Source organism: Canis lupus, chromosome 7 (genome assembly GCF_048164855.1).
Source record: "Canis lupus baileyi chromosome 7, mCanLup2.hap1, whole genome shotgun sequence".
Taxonomy (NCBI): Eukaryota; Metazoa; Chordata; class Mammalia; order Carnivora; family Canidae; genus Canis; species Canis lupus.
The window spans coordinates 65,386,198-65,406,439 of record NC_132844.1 but is presented as its reverse complement, the minus strand read 5'-3'; the positions used below and the strand labels follow the sequence as shown (position 1 = coordinate 65,406,439).

The window sequence follows — 20,242 nt, the reverse complement described above, 5'->3', positions numbered from 1 at the left end:
GAACGGAGACCCTTACCTCATTTGCTGTGTTGTGTGTTCCAACGATTCGGATGAAGGAGGCAGGCTGTCTTTCAAAAGTTACAGATTGCCAGGACCTGTGAAAGGAAGCACAACCATTTGTCTGGTCAGACGGGACAGTGAACCAGGCCAACAGCACAAAGCAGGAGGAGCTCTATGATGAGGAGGGAGCGCTCCTGTCCTCCATCCTCAGGAGGTCCGTGATGGTTGACCGAAGGGGGAAGGGAATGGGCCTCCACCTCCTGTGTGCCTGAGGGAGGCAGTCTGTACCTAGTGTTCCCATTCAGAGTGCTCCTACCTTCTATGAAGGCAACTGGAATTTTTATGAGGCTTCCCCCTAAACAGACACAAAGCACAGTCAAAGTTCATATTGGGACAAGAGCACAGCCAAAGAGAAAAGTGATCAAGGTTGGTGGGGGTTCATAAAATACATTTCCTCATCTGTGAAACGGACCTACCTCAGGGGGCTATGCTGGATGGGCTCAGCTCTGAGAGGCGTGGTGGGTTCTGGGAGGAGAGTTTTGAACCAGGGCAGGAGTGTGGGTGGGGAGGGGGAAGGCAAGGAGAGGGAGAAGTAGGGGGCCACTTGCTGCTTTGTGAACCCTAGGTTCTTCTGTCTGAACCCTGCCCCCACGCAAGCGATGGCACCTGGGGAAGAAGGGGTGATTTCTCCACAGGCCTCTACCTCTACCCCTTTCCTGCTTCCATATACATCCCTACCAAGGGCTTATTTCTCAGGACCAGCCAGTCTCTGGGTGGACTCAAGAGCCAGTTCATTTAAAGCCCAGCCAAGCAGGCCCTACACAAACCCAGAAAGGAGGGGCTCTGCTCCTGGTTTAGCACTCACAGCTCATCAGAATGCACTGGAGGAGAGCACGGCACCCACGACTGTAAACTCCAATAATATTTTCTGTAATAAATGTGAGGAGTTCACAGTTGTTGCCATCCCTCCTCCGCTCACACAGTGGAAATGCCAGCTGCTGGGAAGCTGTTTCCTGTAATTGTCTAATTACCAAGTAATGCTACCAAAGAAAATATATGTATTTGTGGTTTGTTTTTTCCCCCTTTGGTTTCAGGTGTTCCATCTTCTCTCTCACTATGAGCCTCCCACTGAGATTGATTCACTGCTGCCTGGACACCCAGGCCCCTTAAGGTCATTAAAAAGTCATTACCATCCTGTGTGCAAAGTCTGTGCCTCTGAAAGCAGTTTTCTGGAAACAGCACAAGAAAAATCACTCTCGTTGTAAAAATGCTATTATTCATACACGAAGGTGATGCCATCTGACCATCCCCAGAGCCTGTGCTCCCTGTTCATTTTCTCAGTGGAAGATGGTTTTGCTCCCAGACCTGCATGGCTCCCTTGGGGAATCTGCTGGGTGGGATGCAGCCTGTGGGCTGGAGGAGGCCTACAAAGGAGGGCCTGTGGGGCTTCAACCCTGGGCCTGGGCTCCCACTGGCCTACCTGTCACTTCTGAGCTAAGCTGTGTGACTGACAGACTGGCATGCTTCCTCCCACAGGTCAAGGGAGGCAAAGGGCCCACGCTGCATGGGGCAGCAGAAGCCCATCCCTGCTCTGAAGGGAAGCTACACACATACCAGGGTTGGGCCACCGCCTGCTTCTCAGACCAGCCCTCTAGGAAAGGGAGACACAGCCAGGACAAGTGATAGCAGCCATTGACAACTATTATGTTCAAGTCAGTTTCACAGAAAGGACTGGGGTGCAGAGGGGCTGGGAGTGGAAGAGGTGAAGATTTTCTTCTTAGATTTCTAGCTTCATGCCTATCAATAAAAAACTTCAAGTGCTTCTGGACGTGGAGGTAAAACTTGGCACTTGTAAGCTCATGATCCTCAACAACATGCTCATGGCTCTGAGAGTGGAGGCAGATCCAAATGATGCCTCCTGAGGTCCAACCCCCTGTGGGGGAGCCCCACAACCCCACAACATGGCAGGGAACCCAAGGTAGGGAAGGAAGGGAGGTCTCCCTGGGAGTCGCCTTGGGTAGAGCCAGGCTCCCGTAGTGGGCTCAGGGCTTGGGCACCTCCGTCCCCTTGCCCGTGCCTGGGGAAACAGGGCTGCCAGGGCAGCAGCCCAAGCAGGAGGGAGCATTTGTGGAGTAATAAGATCAGAAGGCCTCAATTTAATACCAATCCTCCATTATATTGCATTAATATCTAATCACATTAGAGTTCATTTTCACTAATACAGCCTGAGAGCTCAAAGATGATTTCATTTTCAGCAAAACTGGATACCAACCCTAAAACAAAATATCAGTAGGAAGGGATGTTGGTTAGGATGAGGTAATGGGCATCTCTCCCTCTCCAAATACCAGATCCCGCTTCCCCTCAGCTTCTTCCAAACAACTTCAAGTCCTCATCATGCTGGGGCCACATATGCCATCACTGTACAACTCCAGCAGGGCTGTCTGAGCAAGGATCTCACAGGGCCAGCAAGCTACTGCTGTTGTGCAGTCCCTGCGAGGTTCCACTGCCATCTTTACTGAGTTTTCCTGAGAGCTGTGTAAAACATCCCTCCTCACCACATACCCCGAACCCCTTCCTTAGGGGGCAATACACCCAGGAAGATGGTGGGGCCTCAGGGGTGTGGCACCCACTTGGTTTACAGCCAAGACTGGGTGATGGGAGAAAGTGCCTAAACAGGAGCAACCGGTGTCAGAAATGCATGTGGTCTCTGCTTTTGAGCACGTAAGACAAAGCAGAAAACCCTGCCTGGACTCAAGTCCCAAGGCTGGCACTGGAGGTAGGGCCCTCCACTAGATGAATGGCTCCCCTCTCCTGAACTCTGGTGTTATCTGCCAGGTGCTGTCAGAAATAGCACCACTCTCCTACAGAGCACATCTAGAGGGAGGTCTCAGGTATGGGAGATTGTAAATATATATCTATACACAGATGTGCTCAGAGAGAGAGATCTCTAGGGATGTTTGCCAAAATATTAATCAAGATTTTAGCTTTGGATCAAAGCACTTCCAGAGACATTTATTAGACTTTTGTACTTTTCTGTACTGTCTGAATTTGGTAGAGTGTTTATGTAAGTAAGCATTTTTAAAAAGTTCCTATCTTGCCTACTGCTCAAGGTTTAATCTAGATCACATGACATGAAGCAAACGAAAATGCCACCACTGTATTACTGTGTAAAATATTTCCAGTTGGGCAGATTGGGTGGGGAATTGAGGGGAGTGACAGTCAAGACAGTGGGTTTAAGCCTGGCCTTTTACGAACCAGAGGTGGTCTGGCACACTGGTTGACACCCATGGGCTCTGGATGAGAATCTCAGGTTTGCCCTTTTATACCAGCTTGGTGATCTTAGACAAGCTACTTAACCTTTCTGGGCTTTAGTCTCCTCATCTGTAAAATGGAGATAATAAAAATACCTAACTTTTTTTTTTTTGGTGACAATTAGATACATTAACAAATATAAAAACATCTAGAAAAAGTGTTAAGTGCTAAAGTACTAAAAAAAAAAATAGATGGTATTGTTATTACTACAAGTACCATACTGCCAAATGAATCTGGACAAAACACACTGCTTCCTGGGCCTCATCTGTGAGTCATCAAGTTTGCTAGTATGTGATTTACTGATGACTGCAGGTGTTCCCAGGGGTGCCCATGGCACTCCCATCAGCACCCATTTCTTGGAGGCAGACAAGGCAACTGGGCTTTGGAGGAATTAAGCAAGCATTTGTTGAATATACTCTTGAGCCGGGCACCCGAGTGTCACAGGGGATCCATGTAAGATGTAGTGCTTTCCCTTCTGAGGTTCACGGTCTCTCTGGGGAGATCAGTTATCCTTCCATGAACTAAGTAGAGAACAGTGTCAATGGTACATTGGTCCCACTGGTCACAAACTGGTGGTGTTCCAAAACTTCCCTTGTAATTGGTTGGCTGAAGCCTGGAAGCAATTTTTTTGGAGAAAAAAGTTAGAAATTTTGATTGATTTCCACCCATAACAAGGCTGAAATACTATCTATATATATGAAGAAAAAAAGGGGAAGAAAATGATGTTGTTGCCATAGTAGTAACTAAACAAGGCAGAAAAACAGGAGCTTGTGAACAGACTTTCTAAAGCTGCTGCTTGAGGAATGAGGATTAAATACTGTCATGCACCTAAAATCAGGGGCACGTGGCTGGAACAGGGTAGGTGGTCTGTTAAGAAGAAGGGAAAAAGTGGGCCAGGAGCTGTCCTAACAGTGTCTTCCATCTGCAGATCTCTGTAGGGCGTACAAGGTGTTTTACAATCATCATCTATCACATTGGGTCCCCAGCAATCTGTTAGGTACCTAGGCAGCCAGGTGGAATCCCATTTCTGAGGTGAGACACTGAGGCAGAAAGAGAAGTCCTTGCCAACATTGCAGCACCACCAGGTATCAAGTCAACAACAGAAGCCAGATTTCATGACCATTTGTGCTCTTTCCACCCAAGGGCACGCTAAGGAACTTTCTTTTGGAGAGGCTAAGGCACCAACTCTTCCCTGTCCCCTGGATCACTTATGTGCTGCTGTCATGATGGCAGACTGGAGATGACACACAGCAGCAGATTGAAAGCTGACCAGTGGCCTGTGCTAGGTCTCTGTGGTCTCAGTCCCCGTGTGCAATGAATGGGGTTGAAGTGGTTGTGGGGATTTGATGAGAAAATAGTGCTTGGCATGTGGTCAAGGCACAGTAACTGTTGGCAACTGTTCTATCTTTATATTCACACATATGGAAAAGTGGAGAAGAGAAGAGGCTCGGCAGGTGCTCCCTCTCTCCACATGGATAGTGTGGAGAGACGGAAAACACCTAAGGTTATGCTAAAGAGCACATGTCGTGTCCTAAAACTGTACTAACCTGTACATGTGACTCATGAAAATGTGCAGGCTCAAAAAATATTTTTAAGTATTCTGGAAGGAGATACACTGAAATCATGACAAGTGGTTGTCTCTGAGGAGAGGGTAAGGAATGGGTTTGCTGATGGAGAACAAAGGAGGCTTCAACATTAACTGGAATGTTTTATTTCTTTGATTAAAATAGAAGAGACAAAGTGTTATGTAAAACATACTAACTATGGTCAATTCTGGGGATAAATATGTGAGTGAATGTTAGAATACTTATCCTTTTCTGCATTTAAACAGTTCTTGAAATTAAAAAAGAGGGAGAAGAAAAGCATTAAAACGGTGTCTGTATTTATGTGAGAAAGAATTTGCCAGGAGTGCCATGAACCAAAACGCCAACATAAAACTTACGGGGTTAGGGGAGTCAGTCTCTGGAGGAGCATGTGGCTTTGCTGGGTGGTGCCACTGGCTCCAGACAAGTGTGTCTTTGTGGGAAGTGAGTGGAAGACAGGGAGAGCTGCTGGCTGGGGGAGGGGGGCATCCGTGAAGGCAGGGCCTATGTGAGTGGCTGTGGTGACAAGAGCCACTGGAGAAAAGAAGGCAGTGGGGCATGGCTGAGATTGGCTTTCCATCCTAAGCCTCATCCTGCCATCTCTGGGGATCCTGTAGATCCTGGACCAATGGTGTCTGGTCTTTTTTGGTTCTAGAAACTTATGGGATTCTGCTGCCTATGCTATGAAGAGAATGCCAGTGTCAGAATTTTTTTGGATCAGACCTGGTGAACACCGAGGAGATGGCCAGGGCCAGAGGGGCAGATTAAGAAGGCAAATTGAACACAAGGGTTTAATCTTTGCTCCCTCCACTAAAAGGGCAGTATGAAAATCTAATAAAAGGGCAGTATGAAAATCTAATATATGCTTTGTATCGAATATATGTGTTCTAATACCCACAACCCCCCCCCTCCCCCACCCGCTGGCCCCAATTCACACTACTGCTAGAAAGGCTCATGTCCTTTACTCTTTACTCACCAGTTGCCTTTGAAGGTGGGGGTATACGGAGACAGAACTATGTGAGGACTGGTTGAAAGCTGTGAAATGAGCAGATGGACCCCCCCACCCCATATCCCTTCTCTTTCTTCCTGTACAGGGGGAATGAGCCCTTTCTCACCTTGGCAGGAGGAAGGAATTTTACTCTGGAGTCTCCTCTGGGGGCACCAGGCACAGCAGAGGGTCGGAGCCTGTTGAGGCCGGGAGCAAGGATTACACAGAAGTGAATATATCTTCAAGGGTGAGACTTCCAGGCCCCTACTGTCCCTTGGCTTTCAGGCCACCGTGAGCCAGGATTAAGTCCCAGGCAGGAGACTGAAGGATCCCTCTGGAGACTCTGAGCAGCCCAAGAGGAAAGACCTAGAGATACTGATCCATCCTCTTTCTCTGTTGCTCCAGTCTGGTTTCCATAAATATTTATTCAGTGTTTACCATGGAGTAGGCCCTATTTTAGACTCTGACCTCAAGAAGCTTATACCCTAGAAGGAGAGAGAGAGAAATAAACATAGGGCTAAGTAGCAAAATATGGCAGTGTAAGTAGAGGGAGACAGGCATCTTGCTTTTAGATACCATATTTAAGGAGGTAGCATGTGGATCTGGAAGAGTGTTCTGGGGAGAAGACACCGAAGGCAGTTAGTGTGTTGGATCTGAACGAGCAGCACGGGTTTGCCGGTGAGATGCCCAAATCCCAGTCTCAGAGCCTCAAAGACAAACCCACCCTCCTACACAAAGCTTCTAACCAGCTTTTCAGTGCCTAACGTTTGAAGGTGGACAGCCAGCCAAGGGGCACCAAAGCTCCTAACATGAAAAATAGAGACCAAAAGCAAGTGGAAAAGAAAAATAATTCAGAGGATAGAGTTATAATTCAGTAGACAGAATAAAACCTCAGGAAAAAACTCTTACACTACTGTCAGAAAGATGAAAGAATTATTACACCCTTGAAATAAGAATAAAATGATATGAAAAAGGGGTATTCAGAACAAGAAATTGCTCTTGTCAATTAAAACTATGAATTGAAATCAATAATTCAACACAATAGAAGCTTAAGTTGAGGAAATTTTGTAGACCATCAAACAAGATGGCAAAGATAGAAAATAGAAGAAAAAGAATATGAAAATGAGAGGACTAAACTAAGAAGTCCACTACCCAATTAGTAGATGTCCTAGGAAAAAAGAGCAGAGAGGATTTGAGCTATAAAATTGTCAAAGTAAAAGGACACTTTCTCATATATGAAGGACATAAATTCCTAAGTTACAGAGGTCAGTGAGTGGCCACTACAATAAGCAAGAAAACAAAACATATTATTGAGAAACTTTAGAAGATCTAAATGTTTCCTCTATGGGGTAAAAGCAAGTCAACATAAAGGTGAGGGAACCAAAATTGCATGAGATTTTTCAAGAGTGACATTGGGAGTTAGGAGATAACAGAGCCCTTTTTTATAAATGTTGAGGGAAAAGTTAGTCCCAGCCAGAGGATTATTCCTAGCCCAGTCAACATTTGGATTGAATAAAGAAACTTCAATTCAGGCACAGATCTGAAAAAATTTACCTTCAGTGCATTTACCAGAAACTTCCAGAAAATGTGCTCCACCAAAAACAAAGGATTAAACTAAGGATAGGAAGGGAGCTGAGCCAGGCCTAGGGCCACTAGCCCCACTAGCCCCGCTGTGGAGGGAAGGCGGGGTTCCAAAAGGAAAAAAAAAAAAAATGAATGGATTTACCAGACATATTAGACCAGCCTGAGGGGATTTCTGTGGGTCTGGCAAAAAATAAGTGAGATGTGCCTAGAAAATTAACGAATGACACATCTATGGAAAAGTAAGTCATGTTTAACTCCAGGAAAAACAAATGATACTAAGAGGAAAGGTGACCTTAGCAAACTACATGGCTTAGCTCTGAACAACAGTGACACAGTCAGGCTAATGCCAACCATAAAGGATAAAAACTGAGGGGAGGGAGAGAAGCATACTGGTGAGGGAGGAGGGTCACAAGGCTAAATCCTTACCTTTCAAAGTAGGGAGATGATAGGTAATTTCCCTAACAGGGTTCAAAGACAGCAGAATAAGCATATAGTTTAGAAAGATGGACCAAAAGAAAGGTCTATAAGGCATGAACACGTCTGCCTCAAAATCTAAAAGTCTGATCACGTGTTATATTGGACAAGGTGAGGCGCACAGGTGCTTTTACGCGGGGTTGGAGGAAGTGTAAACTGACTTACTTGATGAGCAACATTTTGAGCTTGATGAGCTCTGGACCTAGAGCTAGCAATTCCTCTTACTTCACAGGAGCCTGTGATATGCTCACAGCACAGGGAACGCAGCAGGAGTAAGGCCTGCACTGCAGCACTGTTTGAGCAGCAAGAGAATCCAGACAACCTAAATGCTCCTCACAAGAGAGACTGGTTAAGGAAATTATGGCACGTCTCTATCCCTGTGATGAAGGACTGTGCAGCTGGAGAGGGTTAAGGAGAGGGAGAGAGGGAGGGAGAAGTTCTAGAGATCTCCGAGGTATCTGTGAGGATCTGTGTCATCTTGATGCACAGCTGAATCTCTGGAGGAAGAGGTTGTGGGTTAGAGACATTTAACTGTCTTTCGTTTCTAATTTTTAAACCATAGTAAAAGTACTTCCCTTCCTCTGAATATACTAGCTTCTCCAAATATTAAAAAACTGTTAAAGAGAAGGAGGGAAGGCCATTGCCTCTGGGGAGTAGGCCTTGGGCCAGGGAGGTGAGTGGCTTGGGGGAGAGCAAAGCAGGGGCCTCCTGCTTTTGTTAATGAGCCCTGTGCTTCTACTTGGCTTTTAAGACAACAGAAGTTGAAAAAGAAAAGCTGAGCCAGAGGAGGAGACAAGCCTACGGTGGCAGTGGCGAGGAATGGAAAGGGAACGTGGGAAACATTTATTTACAGCTTTCAGGAGCAGGGCTGGGAGGCAAACACGAGCCCTTCAGAAAAAGCTTCTTGCGAAGTAAGGGAACATTAAAGACTGTCCCCTATCAACTGAGCTCCTGTAGTGACAGCGGCGCCCTCTCGAGCTGTGTGGCACTGAGATGTGACAGGTATTAGAGGCCCTGAGTGAGGCTCCAGGCTTGCCTGAAGATCCCTCTGACAGTTCTTTATGAGCACTGACCCCACTGTTGCCTGCTGTTCCCCCAAGTGTGCTGCTTATACTGTCTGCCTGGCAGCTGTGATGGGCCAAGGACCCCATAGTCCTCTGTTTCATAATGTCTAAAACTGCAGCCTGGGCTGGGGGTGGGACGGACAGTGCATCTTTCATAGCACTGGCTGGGTTGGGAATTTCTGAGTTGTAATAGGGCCTTACACAGCACCCTGAGTGTCTTTCCCCACCTGGCTTCCAGCCTGGCACATGCCTGGGCCTACTTCCCTCGCCCCAGAGGTAGAGTGACCCAGTGTCCTATGCAGCAGAGGGGCGTGGGGTCAGCCCAGATCCTGATTAACCCCTTCCAGAGAGCTCCCTGACCCCCAGATCTCTGACTCCAGTCTAAACAGAAGCCCCTGTGCTGTGCAGGTCTAATCTGGCACCCTGGGAGTAAGTTCTTCTGTCTTGCACGGCGCCTAACTAGATGTTATAGCTGTCTTACCTGACTTACAGGGAAGTCTGGGTTCGCTCCATTTATCCTGTCTCTCATTCAACAACTATTTACAGAGATCCCTCTACATACCAGGCTTAGGAAAAACACTGCCAAGTTAGTGGAACCTGACTGTAGACCTGAGGTGGCAGGAAAACAGATTGTGAGGAGCCCCTGGGAGTAGTGACCATTTAGTCACCAGCTGATCAGTCAAAATGCTTACTGAGATCAAAGGTCACATGGGGGAGGCTCAGAAGACATATTTTGCTGGTTTATCCAGTATTTTTAAAAATTTGAGTTAGATCTCACTTAAAAAAAATTTTTTTTTTAAAGATTTCATTTATTTATTCATGAGAGACACAGAGAGAGGGAGAGGCAGAGACACAGGCAGACCTGGGACTTGATCCCAGGGTCTCCAGGATCACGCTTTGGGGTGCAGGCAGCGCTAAACCGCTGAGCCAACTGGGGTGCCCCCAAAATTGGGAGATTTCAGTGAAAACAAAAACTTCTGGTTTCTCTTGAAAATCTAAAGATCTGGATCATTGGATCCTCTTTCTTGCAGAGACAATACGATTACAGCTGAGGTGAATGAGACGGACCCAGGCCACAGAGCTTCTGGGGGTTGTTGTCACTCCCTGGAGCTTACCTTGGCCTGCTCTGCTCACATTATCCACCTGACCCAAGGAGGCAGCCAGGTTTGTATCCCAGCCATAGAGAGAGCTCAGGCAGTGCTGAAATGGAACAAAATAACTCTTGGACAGGAATCATACCACCTCAAAATTCTTTGGGAACCTAGCACCAGAATAGATATATAAATTATGTTTCATTAAAAAAAAATTCTGGGGCTCCTGGCTGGCTCAGTCAACTCTTGAGCTGGCTCTGGGGCTCCCTGGCTGGCTCAGTACAACTCTTGATCCTGGAGTTGTGAGTTCGAGCCCCAGCTTGCATATAGAGATTACTTAGAAATAAAATCTTAAAAAAAAAAAAAAAAACCCACCTATTTTCTTCACTGTTCTCTTCTTGGCCTTGAGGCTGGTACAACTGAGGTTTGTGGAAGGACAGAAGAGCTGATAGTCTTTAGTTGCTGTTGATTGCCCTCCCCTTGGCTATGGTTAGTAGAAGGTTATTCTGTAGAGCTTCTAAACGTCCCAACTCCCAGGCCACGTCCCAGACCAATTAAACCCAGAATCTCTGGGGGTGAGCCCTGCATGAATCCCGTTTAAACTCCTCAGGGGCTGTCAATGTACAGCAGAGGAGGAGCCCTGATCTTGGCTGGGGATGGTGGGTTGGGGAGCAACCTGCTGGGACAGACACGGGTCCTCTTCCATCCTAATTACAGTCCAGATCAGCAGGAGCCAAGGTTCCTCCAGCCTCTGAGATTTCTGGACCTATGTGGGCATTTTATGCTTTCTGGCCTCTCTCTGGTGAAAGCACGTGCATGTGCTGGTCTTGGTTTTACCTTCCCTGCTCATAGCATAATTTTTCCTTTTAGAGGAGTTTCCTCTTAAAGAAAAGGTCAGGATCTTCCTGCCAGCTCCTCATAAGAGCTGAGCTGAAAGCTTCTAACCCTATGGCAGCCACAGGAAGGTTCTTGTCCTGGGGACATTCATAGCATGTTCAAATGAGTATGTGTGGGAGCACGGGGGAGAGGGGCTGTTTTAATACTGCATCTCGCTCAGCTCCCCATGCCCAAGCCCCCTGCTCCCTCTCTGGTGCCATCCACTCCCTGCCATGGAGTGCTCCTTGATTCCCCTAAGGGGATGCAGTAATTGATGATTAGCATTCCAAAGCTTGGCTTACATCCTGCTAGCCCGTCATATTTAATTACATTTTAACTATATTCGTCTTCGATAATAGCACGAACATAATTTAGATAATTATCTCTCTCTCTCTCTTATTCTCTGACTCTGTCTATCTCACTGAGAGCTCCTTGCAACAAAAATCGCTTTCTCGGCTCAAACACATAAACAGACTCCGGGGCCAAGTGCTTTTCTCTCTTGCAGCAGCTGTGCTAGAAACGCAATGAATTTGAGTTATCAGGCAGGAAAAAAAAAAAAAAAAGAAAATTCATGCTTCTTCCTGCTTGTGTATTCATATTTGAATACAACTGGTGGTAGGAGTTGGGGTGTGTGTGTGTGTGTGTGTGCTCATGCTGGCACACACACATTAACATCTGGGCAAGAGCTTTTGCGTGGTATAGCAAGAGGGGAGGCCTGGTCAATCAAATTATTGTCTATAAAGCACCCTCTTGGCCTGGCATTTCTTTCTTCCAAGGTTTAATGGTTTCCCTCGCAAATTTAAACTCTGTTGAAACAGTTTCTAAATGTCTGGGAAGTCTTTTGAAGAGATGTACTCTTTCTAATAGGTTTCCTGTCACACTTGGATCTTATAATTAATGACCTTTACCCTTGCCTATTATCCGCCTCCTCCAAGAGCCCATCAGGTACGAGAGGGAGATCTGGGGCCTCTTCCAAGGAAGGGAAAGTGTATCTCAGGCCTTTTGCTACAGTGTCAGGAGTCCCTATGGACCCTCCCAAACACCAGCTGGTTCACGTGCCATCCAAGTTCCTCGTCTAATAACACTCCTCCCCTCCCCACTGAGAGCACAACATGTTCTTCAGGAGCTCTGTTAGTTTTTCTGATGAAGCCAGATGTAGCTGAGCTTATTGAGTAGGAAGATTTTATTTTAAAGATTTTATTTATTTATTCATGAGAGACACAGAGAGAGAGGCAGAGACACAGGCAGAGGGAGAAGCAGGTTCCCTGCGGGGAGCCCGATGTGGGACTCAATCCTGAGACTCCAGCATCATGACCTGTGCCGAAGGTAGACGCTCAACCACTGAGCCGTCCAGGTACCCCAGTTATTCATCTTTAGTCAAATTCATTATTCATATGGTCCTAGGTCCACAACAGAGTCAAAAATCCTTTTTTCCCCTATGAAGAATAAATACTGCCAAGTCATCCCCACACGGGTGAGGGACAGACAGGATGAGGTTGAACAGGGGAGTGTTTGTGTAGTTAACAAATACAGGGACTCTTGCTGCCACTTGTTTGGGAGACTGAAATTCCCAGCTCACTCTGGAGATAAAGACTCAGACCAGACTTCAGGAGCTAGGTGGAGTAGTCTAGACCAACACTTTGTTCTCACCGTGCTGAGTCAGAGGGCACTGGCCCTTCTAATGTTACTGGGGTCCACTACTGGTTCACGTGCAGAAAGGGGAATCAGCCAACCTGCTGATTCTGGCAACTGAGTAGTAACTCTTGGCTCACCAGAGAAATCAGAAACATCAACGTGGTAACTCAGAGAGGCTGTGGGGTCCTGCCTTGGTTATGTTACAGGGAGGTGGCCCTCCCTCGGAGGTGGGGATGGTGGCGGGGGGGGGGGGGGGTCTCCGTCTGTGGCATAGGTCCAGGGCCATTCGCCTCTCCCAGTTATGGCAGCTGGGGAGAATGATCTGCCTGGGCCTGAGGTTTCATGGGTGGTGGCCTGAGTGGGCGCGAGGGGACACACTTCTCCCTCATGGCCCTCCACAGGCTCCTAAGACCCTGACTTGCTCCATGGTGTTCCGTAGGGATGTTTCTACTTTTGATTGTTTGGTGCCCAGCTCGGATGCTTAGGAATGCTGCTGAAATTTGCCTGAATATAACAACGATCAGGGTCTAGGCCTCTGCTGGCTAGTGGCCACACTCTCTGCCAGCAGGTAGCTCTAGAGGCCAGTCGGGGTGAGGGCACATTCAGTTTGCTCTTCCTCAGAGGACTCCTGTCTCCGGCAAGTACAATGCTCAACAGAATTATTGATTTAATGACGTGAGTGGCTCCTTTCAGCCTCTAAGGAGAGCAGGCCTGCTCTGAAAAGGCTGCTGCCTCTGAGAGCGCACCGCTCCACCTCGGCTCTGCGTGACTGTCCAACATGCCACCTCTGTTTCTCCCCCAGAAGCGCACTCCCTCTGAGATGTGCACTGGAAATGTGAGGACCAGGCCTGGGCAGGAGCCAGTTTTCAAATGTTAAGAATTTTGGCAATTTCATTTCCTAGTGTTTTAAATACCAAAAGGATTTAGAACACAATGAGGACTAAATGGCCCTGAATTTCAGATTTTAAAAGAGGGCTGCTTGTATGGAAATACATGCCAAATGCCAGTATAGAACAAAACCCCGACCCTACTTCAGAAACCCACCACAGTACACACACCTAAGAAAGCCAGTGGCCCTCTGGAGGGGCTGCCAGACATTCTCTGAATCAAATCTGACCAATTTCATAACTAAAAATTACACTAAGCTCCTGTGGGTATTCCAGATCTGATGACATGCCAAATTCGTTCAGCACCTAGCACTGGGGAGATATTCAGTGAAAACTTAAAAATAGACTCTCTCTCTCTAGCCATTAAGGGCCTGATATTTGCAGCTGAACAGGTAAGAAATTGGGGGCACTGGGGAGAGCTTTAAAAATCTCCAGAGTACAAAAAAATGTTTCTCTATGATGAAAACAATCGCTCTTCGCACGGAGTCGCCCAAGATTAGCCTAGAGTCACTGAACACACTAGAATCTCTGATATGAGTTCTATAATAAAAAGGTGACAAGTGTTTCTGGCAGGCCCCACAAAGGCCCTTTCTGGAATTTGCATAAACTGCCACATTCAACACAATTAAAGCCGATGTAAGGCAGTATGGTGCACGTAACAATCTTTCTTCTGGGACATTTTCTGTTAATAAAAAAGCAGAGCTTAAAAAAATAATTTCTTTCCCTTTTCAAACACTGTTTTGATTAAAAAGTCACCATTGCCGCCCTCAACTTGGTGTCAACGAATTCCGGGGGGCGTGCTCTCTTGCAGACCCTTGCAGGTTCTAAGTCACTCTCTAACCCCGTCCCTGGACTCACGCCTGCACGCTGGCAGACAAGAAGGACGCCCCTCTGGGACTCTGCAGTGCTCATCTCAGTGCCTTCAGCCAGGCCGCCCGCCATAGCACAGGAAAGAATGAGGTGGCCCCTGGCTCCCCTGTGAGCTCACAAAGCATGGTGGCCAATGTAACAGGACAGGAGACAACCAGGGCATGTGTTAAGTATGTAAATTAGGCTAAATAATTCAGATAATTTATGACACAAAAATCAGATGCCAGGATAGGTAGGGGGATTCTGGGCAAGGAGAGTGGCTGGAGGTCTGGCAGGCCAGGAGGTCTGGTCAGATCATTTTAATTAGCCAGAGGAGCAAAGTCAGGATCAAAATCACAGGAGCAAAATGCACGGGAGGCATTTTGCTCTCTGTGATGAATCCTGATTCCCCTCAGGCCAGCAACCTCAGAGATTTCCCTCCCCGTATTTTGTAAACCTCGGCTTCTTGTGTGCTCAGGTGTGTGTGTGTGTGCATGTGTGTATGCCCTCACTCAAGATTTGAAGCAGTGCATTTCTAAACACCTGCTTTGAATTTTGTTCATGCCCCAAGGCTAAGACATCAAACAATGACTTTTTTACTACTTCATAGTAAACAAGCAGCCATGAGGCATGCACAAAAATATGGCTTCCTTTCAGGTTGTGTTTCAATCTGCCCCTAGTTATTTGCTGGGCTCGTCTCCTGCCCTGAGGGTTTTGCAGAGTTGAAGGAAGATGCCAAGAAGTCAGATTGCATTCAACAAGGTTAAAAGTTATCCTTGGCAAATAGAAATCTCCTGCAATAAAATACTGTAAGACTTTTGCTAAAGTTCAATCAGCTTATTTTTCTGTATTATTTCTTGGGGAGGAAGGTTGCTGGGTGAAGGGGATGAGTGAGAAAACTGACCAGTAACTCTTTCTGATTCCATTGTCAGCCTTTAAAATCAGATAGATCAGCTATTAATCTCAGAAAGGCAGCAGTGAATGTGTGCAATAAATTTGTCATCATTTTATGAATAAGCTCTTGGTCATGAGGGCTTACTGTCTAGCAATTCACCTTTTCCATGATAGTTTCTATCGGTTGTAGTTTGGAGCAGCTTAGAAAGAATATTATTTGTGTTCCTGGAGATCGGAACATAAAAAACCCTCAGACTGATGGAGATGTACAGGCAGGCTTCATGCCTGCCCCTGAGCTCGCTAAGCAAACAGTTTACTGATGCTCAAGTGAACACCACCAGGGGACAGGAATCACTCTTTTGGGTCCAGGAGAGCACTCATCTCCTCAGCAGCTGCTAATGAAGGCCCTATTAGCACGAGATGACGTTGCATGTGCCCATTGGCTTTCTGTCAACGACTGTCAAATAGAGCTGTTGGTAATCACAGCTGGCAAGTTGTTTAGTCAATATTTTTGAAAAGTTCAACCAAGTGTGTGAAAGCACAAAGTAGATTTTCCTAAAGTTGCTAGATGATTTACTCATCGCCCTGTCCCGTTATGGCTCTGCCCCCATCAGGATCACACTGATGTCCTGCTGGGCACTCTTAAAGGGCTGTGGGGTGTGTGGTGCAGAAATGGATGAAATTTCAGCTATTCTGTCATTCAGCTGTTTTTTCCATCAAGTCAGCAGAACTCTAGACCTGAGACTCAGTAAGAAGGAGACTTTTTTATTTTTTTATTTTTTTTTAAGAAGGAGACTTTAAACTGGAGATGAACACAACCACAACAAAACCCTAACGCCTAAAAACTGACACTAGGAACAATTCAAGCCCAGGCCTAAAAACTGCCCCAGGGAGAGGGCCCCTCAATATCTATTTGAAAGCTTTGGGGAAGATATCAATATTTTCGCCCTATACTCCTTATGAAGGACCATTGCTCTAGTCTAGGACTAAAGATGGCAAGTGTCCTTCTGGAGTCATTTCTCCTGGATATGATGACACATCATGAAAGGGAACCACCCTAAATTAAGAATGCAACTCTGACACTGTGTAGTTTGTTGACTCAGAGCATGTGACTGGGCACTGGCTGTACCTTTGGGATATCCATCTTTGTTTTTATGATTTTCATTTTCTTCATTTTTATAGCCTTTGTGGGAATGATCATGATTCCCAACTGTGGGTCAAAGTGCCCTGTTTACAAGTAGATCTGGGGACCAGGAGACTGGTATAGGCTCTGTAGAACACTTCTAAGAGTTCTTGTCTTGGCTTTTTTTTTTTTTATAGTGACTGAGTCTGGTTAGATGCACTAAAATGCATTCCACAGAAATGTAACATTTGGGAAACATGGGCTCCCCACCCCCCTCCCAAGTCTGGGTCCCTGCATGCACATTATAGCAGGTTTATGTCCCATCTTCCTATGTCTACCCCCAGCATAGGGGTGCTTCACAGCTGGTGACAGCATCTTAAGGATTTGCCATGGCAGTGAAATTCTCACTGGTTCTCATAACAGAACTAATATACTATGACCTGTACTGTAGCAGTCACTAACACCTCCACACTCAGTGTAGAACACAGCAATCACCTTCTGAAGAGAACATGGACATGTCCTAGCACAGGGGTTCCCACAGGTAAGGGGGAGGAATAGTCTGTAAGAGATTCTGATGTACTATTCCAGATGGTCTCAAATTTATCAGCAGCACCTGGAGGGTGTGTTAATAAACACAGACCACCAGCCCCCAGAGTTTCTGATTCAGTGGGTCGGGGGTGGGGCCTGAGAATTTGTGTTTCTAATGGGTTCCCAGTTGATGCTGATGGTCTGGGGACCCCACTTTCAGAGCCACTGTTCTATTTTTTTTTTTTTTTTTTTTTAACAAAGAGGACAAGCCTATGTTACACTAGGCAGAGGGCAGCAAGCTGTTAAAATCCTAGGTAGTTTTAGAATAAGAGGACCAGGATGACATAGAGGACAATTTTAGTGGTAGTAAGGATGGGGGGCTGATGTTGGAGGTGACACTGTAGACAGGAAGGTTTTAAATCCAGCTTTCCAAGGTACTCCCTAGATATCCTGGTTGGGAGAAGAGGTTTGCTGGCCAAGAGTCACTACTCTGGGACAGGAGCTGTGTTGGAGCAGGAAATCCACCAGACAGAAGTCACAAATATCTGGGTTTGGACCCAGGTTCTGGCATTCACTGGCTTTACGGCCTTGGGTAAATCACTTAATCTCTGGAGTCTTGGCTGTCATGCTTACAAAATGCCTATCCTGCAGGTAATCAAACAAGGTGGAGGCTGGGAGAGCACTCTGTAAACTGTTACTATGAATGTCAGGAATCCCTTCTGCCACACTACCTGTGTCCTTGGGGGATTTCCTGCCTGCTGCAGGACTCACCTGGCTCTCCCTTCCCTGCAGCACCTACCAGGGCCCAGTTCCATCTTGCCCCCAGCAAGGGGGAACGCAGGAAGTCACTCAGCAGTAAGGTGAGCCGTGCTCTGTATCCTATTCTCAAGTACTTGGGTCCTAGGAACTGGCTCTCACCTCATTCCTTGTCATTCAACAAGCATGTCACACCCTGGGTCCAGCAGTTTTACTATACTCAATCCGTGCCTATACCCAGGATCAGCAAACTTTTATTCTTAAGGGCCAAAGAAATAAATATTTTAGGCCATAGAGCTCTCTGTCACATATTCTCACTTTTTTTTTTAATTTTTTTTTTTTAATTTATTTATGATAGTCACAGAGAGAGAGAGAGAGGCAGAGACACAGGCAGAGGGAGAAGCAGGCTCCATGCACCCGGAGCCTGATGTGGGATTCGATCCCGGGTCTCCAGGATCGCGCCCTGGGCCAAAGGCAGGCGCCAAACCGCTGCGCCACCCAGGGATCCCACTTTTTTTTTTTTTAAACAACCCTTTAAAACTATAAAAACCATTCTTAGTTTACAGGCTGTATAAAAATAGGCTATGAACTGAATATGGCCCTGACCCCTACTCCGCTGAATTCCTTTCATTCCTTAAAGTCCTAAGGTCCTGCTATAACCTTTCTAGTCCAATCATCTACTTCTGGACTACAAAATCCAAGGCTGTGACACTCCCAAAGTGTCAGCTTCTAGGCTGTGCTGTTTCTGTCCAAGACAAATATATGTGGAAATATATTTGTCTTGGACCTGCCAGACTTCCCCTAGGGTTGCTGATCTTGACTTTTTACTCAACTTCCTACTGCAGAGATGTTCCCAAATTTTCTCTTCCATCCCAGGAGGAGGCTGAACCCATGTCCAGGTTCTGACTTTGCTGATCTGGAATGTCTACCACCAGTTCCTGGGTTTTAACCTGTAGGCTGAGTGTGTGTGGCACAAACAGAAACTCACAAGGACATGACAAGGCCACCTCACAAAGGAAACACTGGTTGTCTTCATTTTCCTTATTCTTCAATCCCAATGATTAACAGATTGTATATTTCTTGGGCACAAAAATTTAATGGCTAGTTATATATGAAATTTAATTTCTGGCTATGCTTGACATTTTATCTGATAGGGGAGAAACAATTCATTTATGGAGTGTGACTTTTGAGGAAGACTATTCTCTCATACAGTTTTTTGTGAGGGCACCAGGCTTGTTACTGCTGAGAGCTACTGATGACTGACTAGCTCTTTGTGGAGGTTAGTAAGTAGAGGCAACACACATTCTATTGTTGCACAGTCTGTTTCTTCAGAAGGAGCATGAGGATATTACTTTATCATGTTCCCTTTACACTAAATCGTCTCTCCTTACAGAACTGGCCACCTAAGTCCAGCTTCTCAACATCCATCTTTCTGATTCACTCTCTGACTCGAAGAAATGGCTACAGTTCTGTCCTTCTATCTAGGAGAGTTGTGATGCATCCCACATGCCATCTGACTGTGGATAACATAGCCAAGAAGTTTTGTTATTCAGTAAGAATGAATAACGCCAGGTGGCCATGAAATGGGTGTGTGTTCTCAGAGTAGAATGAACTCGGCAGTCACTAAAAGATGAAAAAGCCGGTAGTGTTGGCCATTTTTGCCAATGAGCCACCAACAAACATGTTTCACCCTTGACCAGACACAATGACCTAAAATACACATGCAAGTAACTTCAGACACTGAGGAAGGCATTCAGCCATCCTGTCATCTGACAGATGCTCTCCAAAGAGGTGACGGACTCTCTTTAGAAATTTATCTTTAGGGTACCTGGGTGGCTCAGTGGTTGAGCATCTGCCTTTGGGTCGGGTCATGATCCCGGGGTCCTAGGATCGAGTCCCACATCAGGCTCACTGCGGGGAGCCTGCTTATCCCTCTGCCTATGTCTCTGCCTCTCTTTCTGGGTTGCTCATGGATAAGTAAAATCTTAAAAAAAAAAAAGGAGAAAAATTTATCCTTAATATGGTAGATCGTTGGTATTTAATATGGTAATATGGTATATCAGATTCATGAGTTGACATGGCTGTCTGTGGTTAAAATACTTAACCATGGAAGTGAACTTGTTAAACATAAAGGAAAATCAATCTACTTCTTAGACTGCAGTGTTTGCCTGGCTGGGCGGCTGAAGGTAGAGTTGGGGGTGAGTGAGCATGAGCCCAGCGTGGGCCGTGGGTGGTACGTGTGGAGAGGATGGTATCCTAGGATTAGCATTCCCCCGTCAGGGCAGGCCCCATCTTCCTCAGCACTGTGGTTCTGGGTTACTGACCTTTTCCAGCCCCACTGAAGAGCAAGCTGTGTTCTCCTGGCAGCAAGCTGAGTAGAGAGATCCTTTGAATGGGAGTTTACTCTTGGCTTTCTTTGAATAAGCTGCTTTCGCAGTGAGAAAAGCTTCTTACCTCCCCAAAGTAGCTTGTACTTGAAATATACTGCTTCTAAGAAAGGGTTGTAACTCTATCAGAGATTTCACTGGAATTTGAAGCTACCCTTTCTGCATGGTTTGACAGTATACACTTGTACTGGCCAACAAGGGATCTTTTTAC

The 20,242-nt window shown here is 46.3% G+C and overlaps 1 protein-coding gene across 9 annotated transcripts in view; it reads right to left on the bottom strand.

The window, feature by feature from the left end:
- Positions 1-20,242, bottom strand: part of BTBD9 (BTB domain containing 9) — a 410,681-nt gene that overhangs the window by 20,796 nt on the left and 369,643 nt on the right. For 6 of the 9 annotated variants that reach the window (XM_072833183.1, XM_072833185.1, XM_072833188.1 and 3 more), the window contains one exon: positions 17-95. In XM_072833183.1, the coding sequence (XP_072689284.1) occupies positions 17-95 (79 nt within the window). Of the gene's footprint in view, positions 1-16; positions 3,926-6,010; positions 6,369-20,242 lie in introns of those variants that run through there. The other 3 variants (XR_012034323.1, XR_012034326.1, XR_012034324.1) reach the window with 2 other exon arrangements.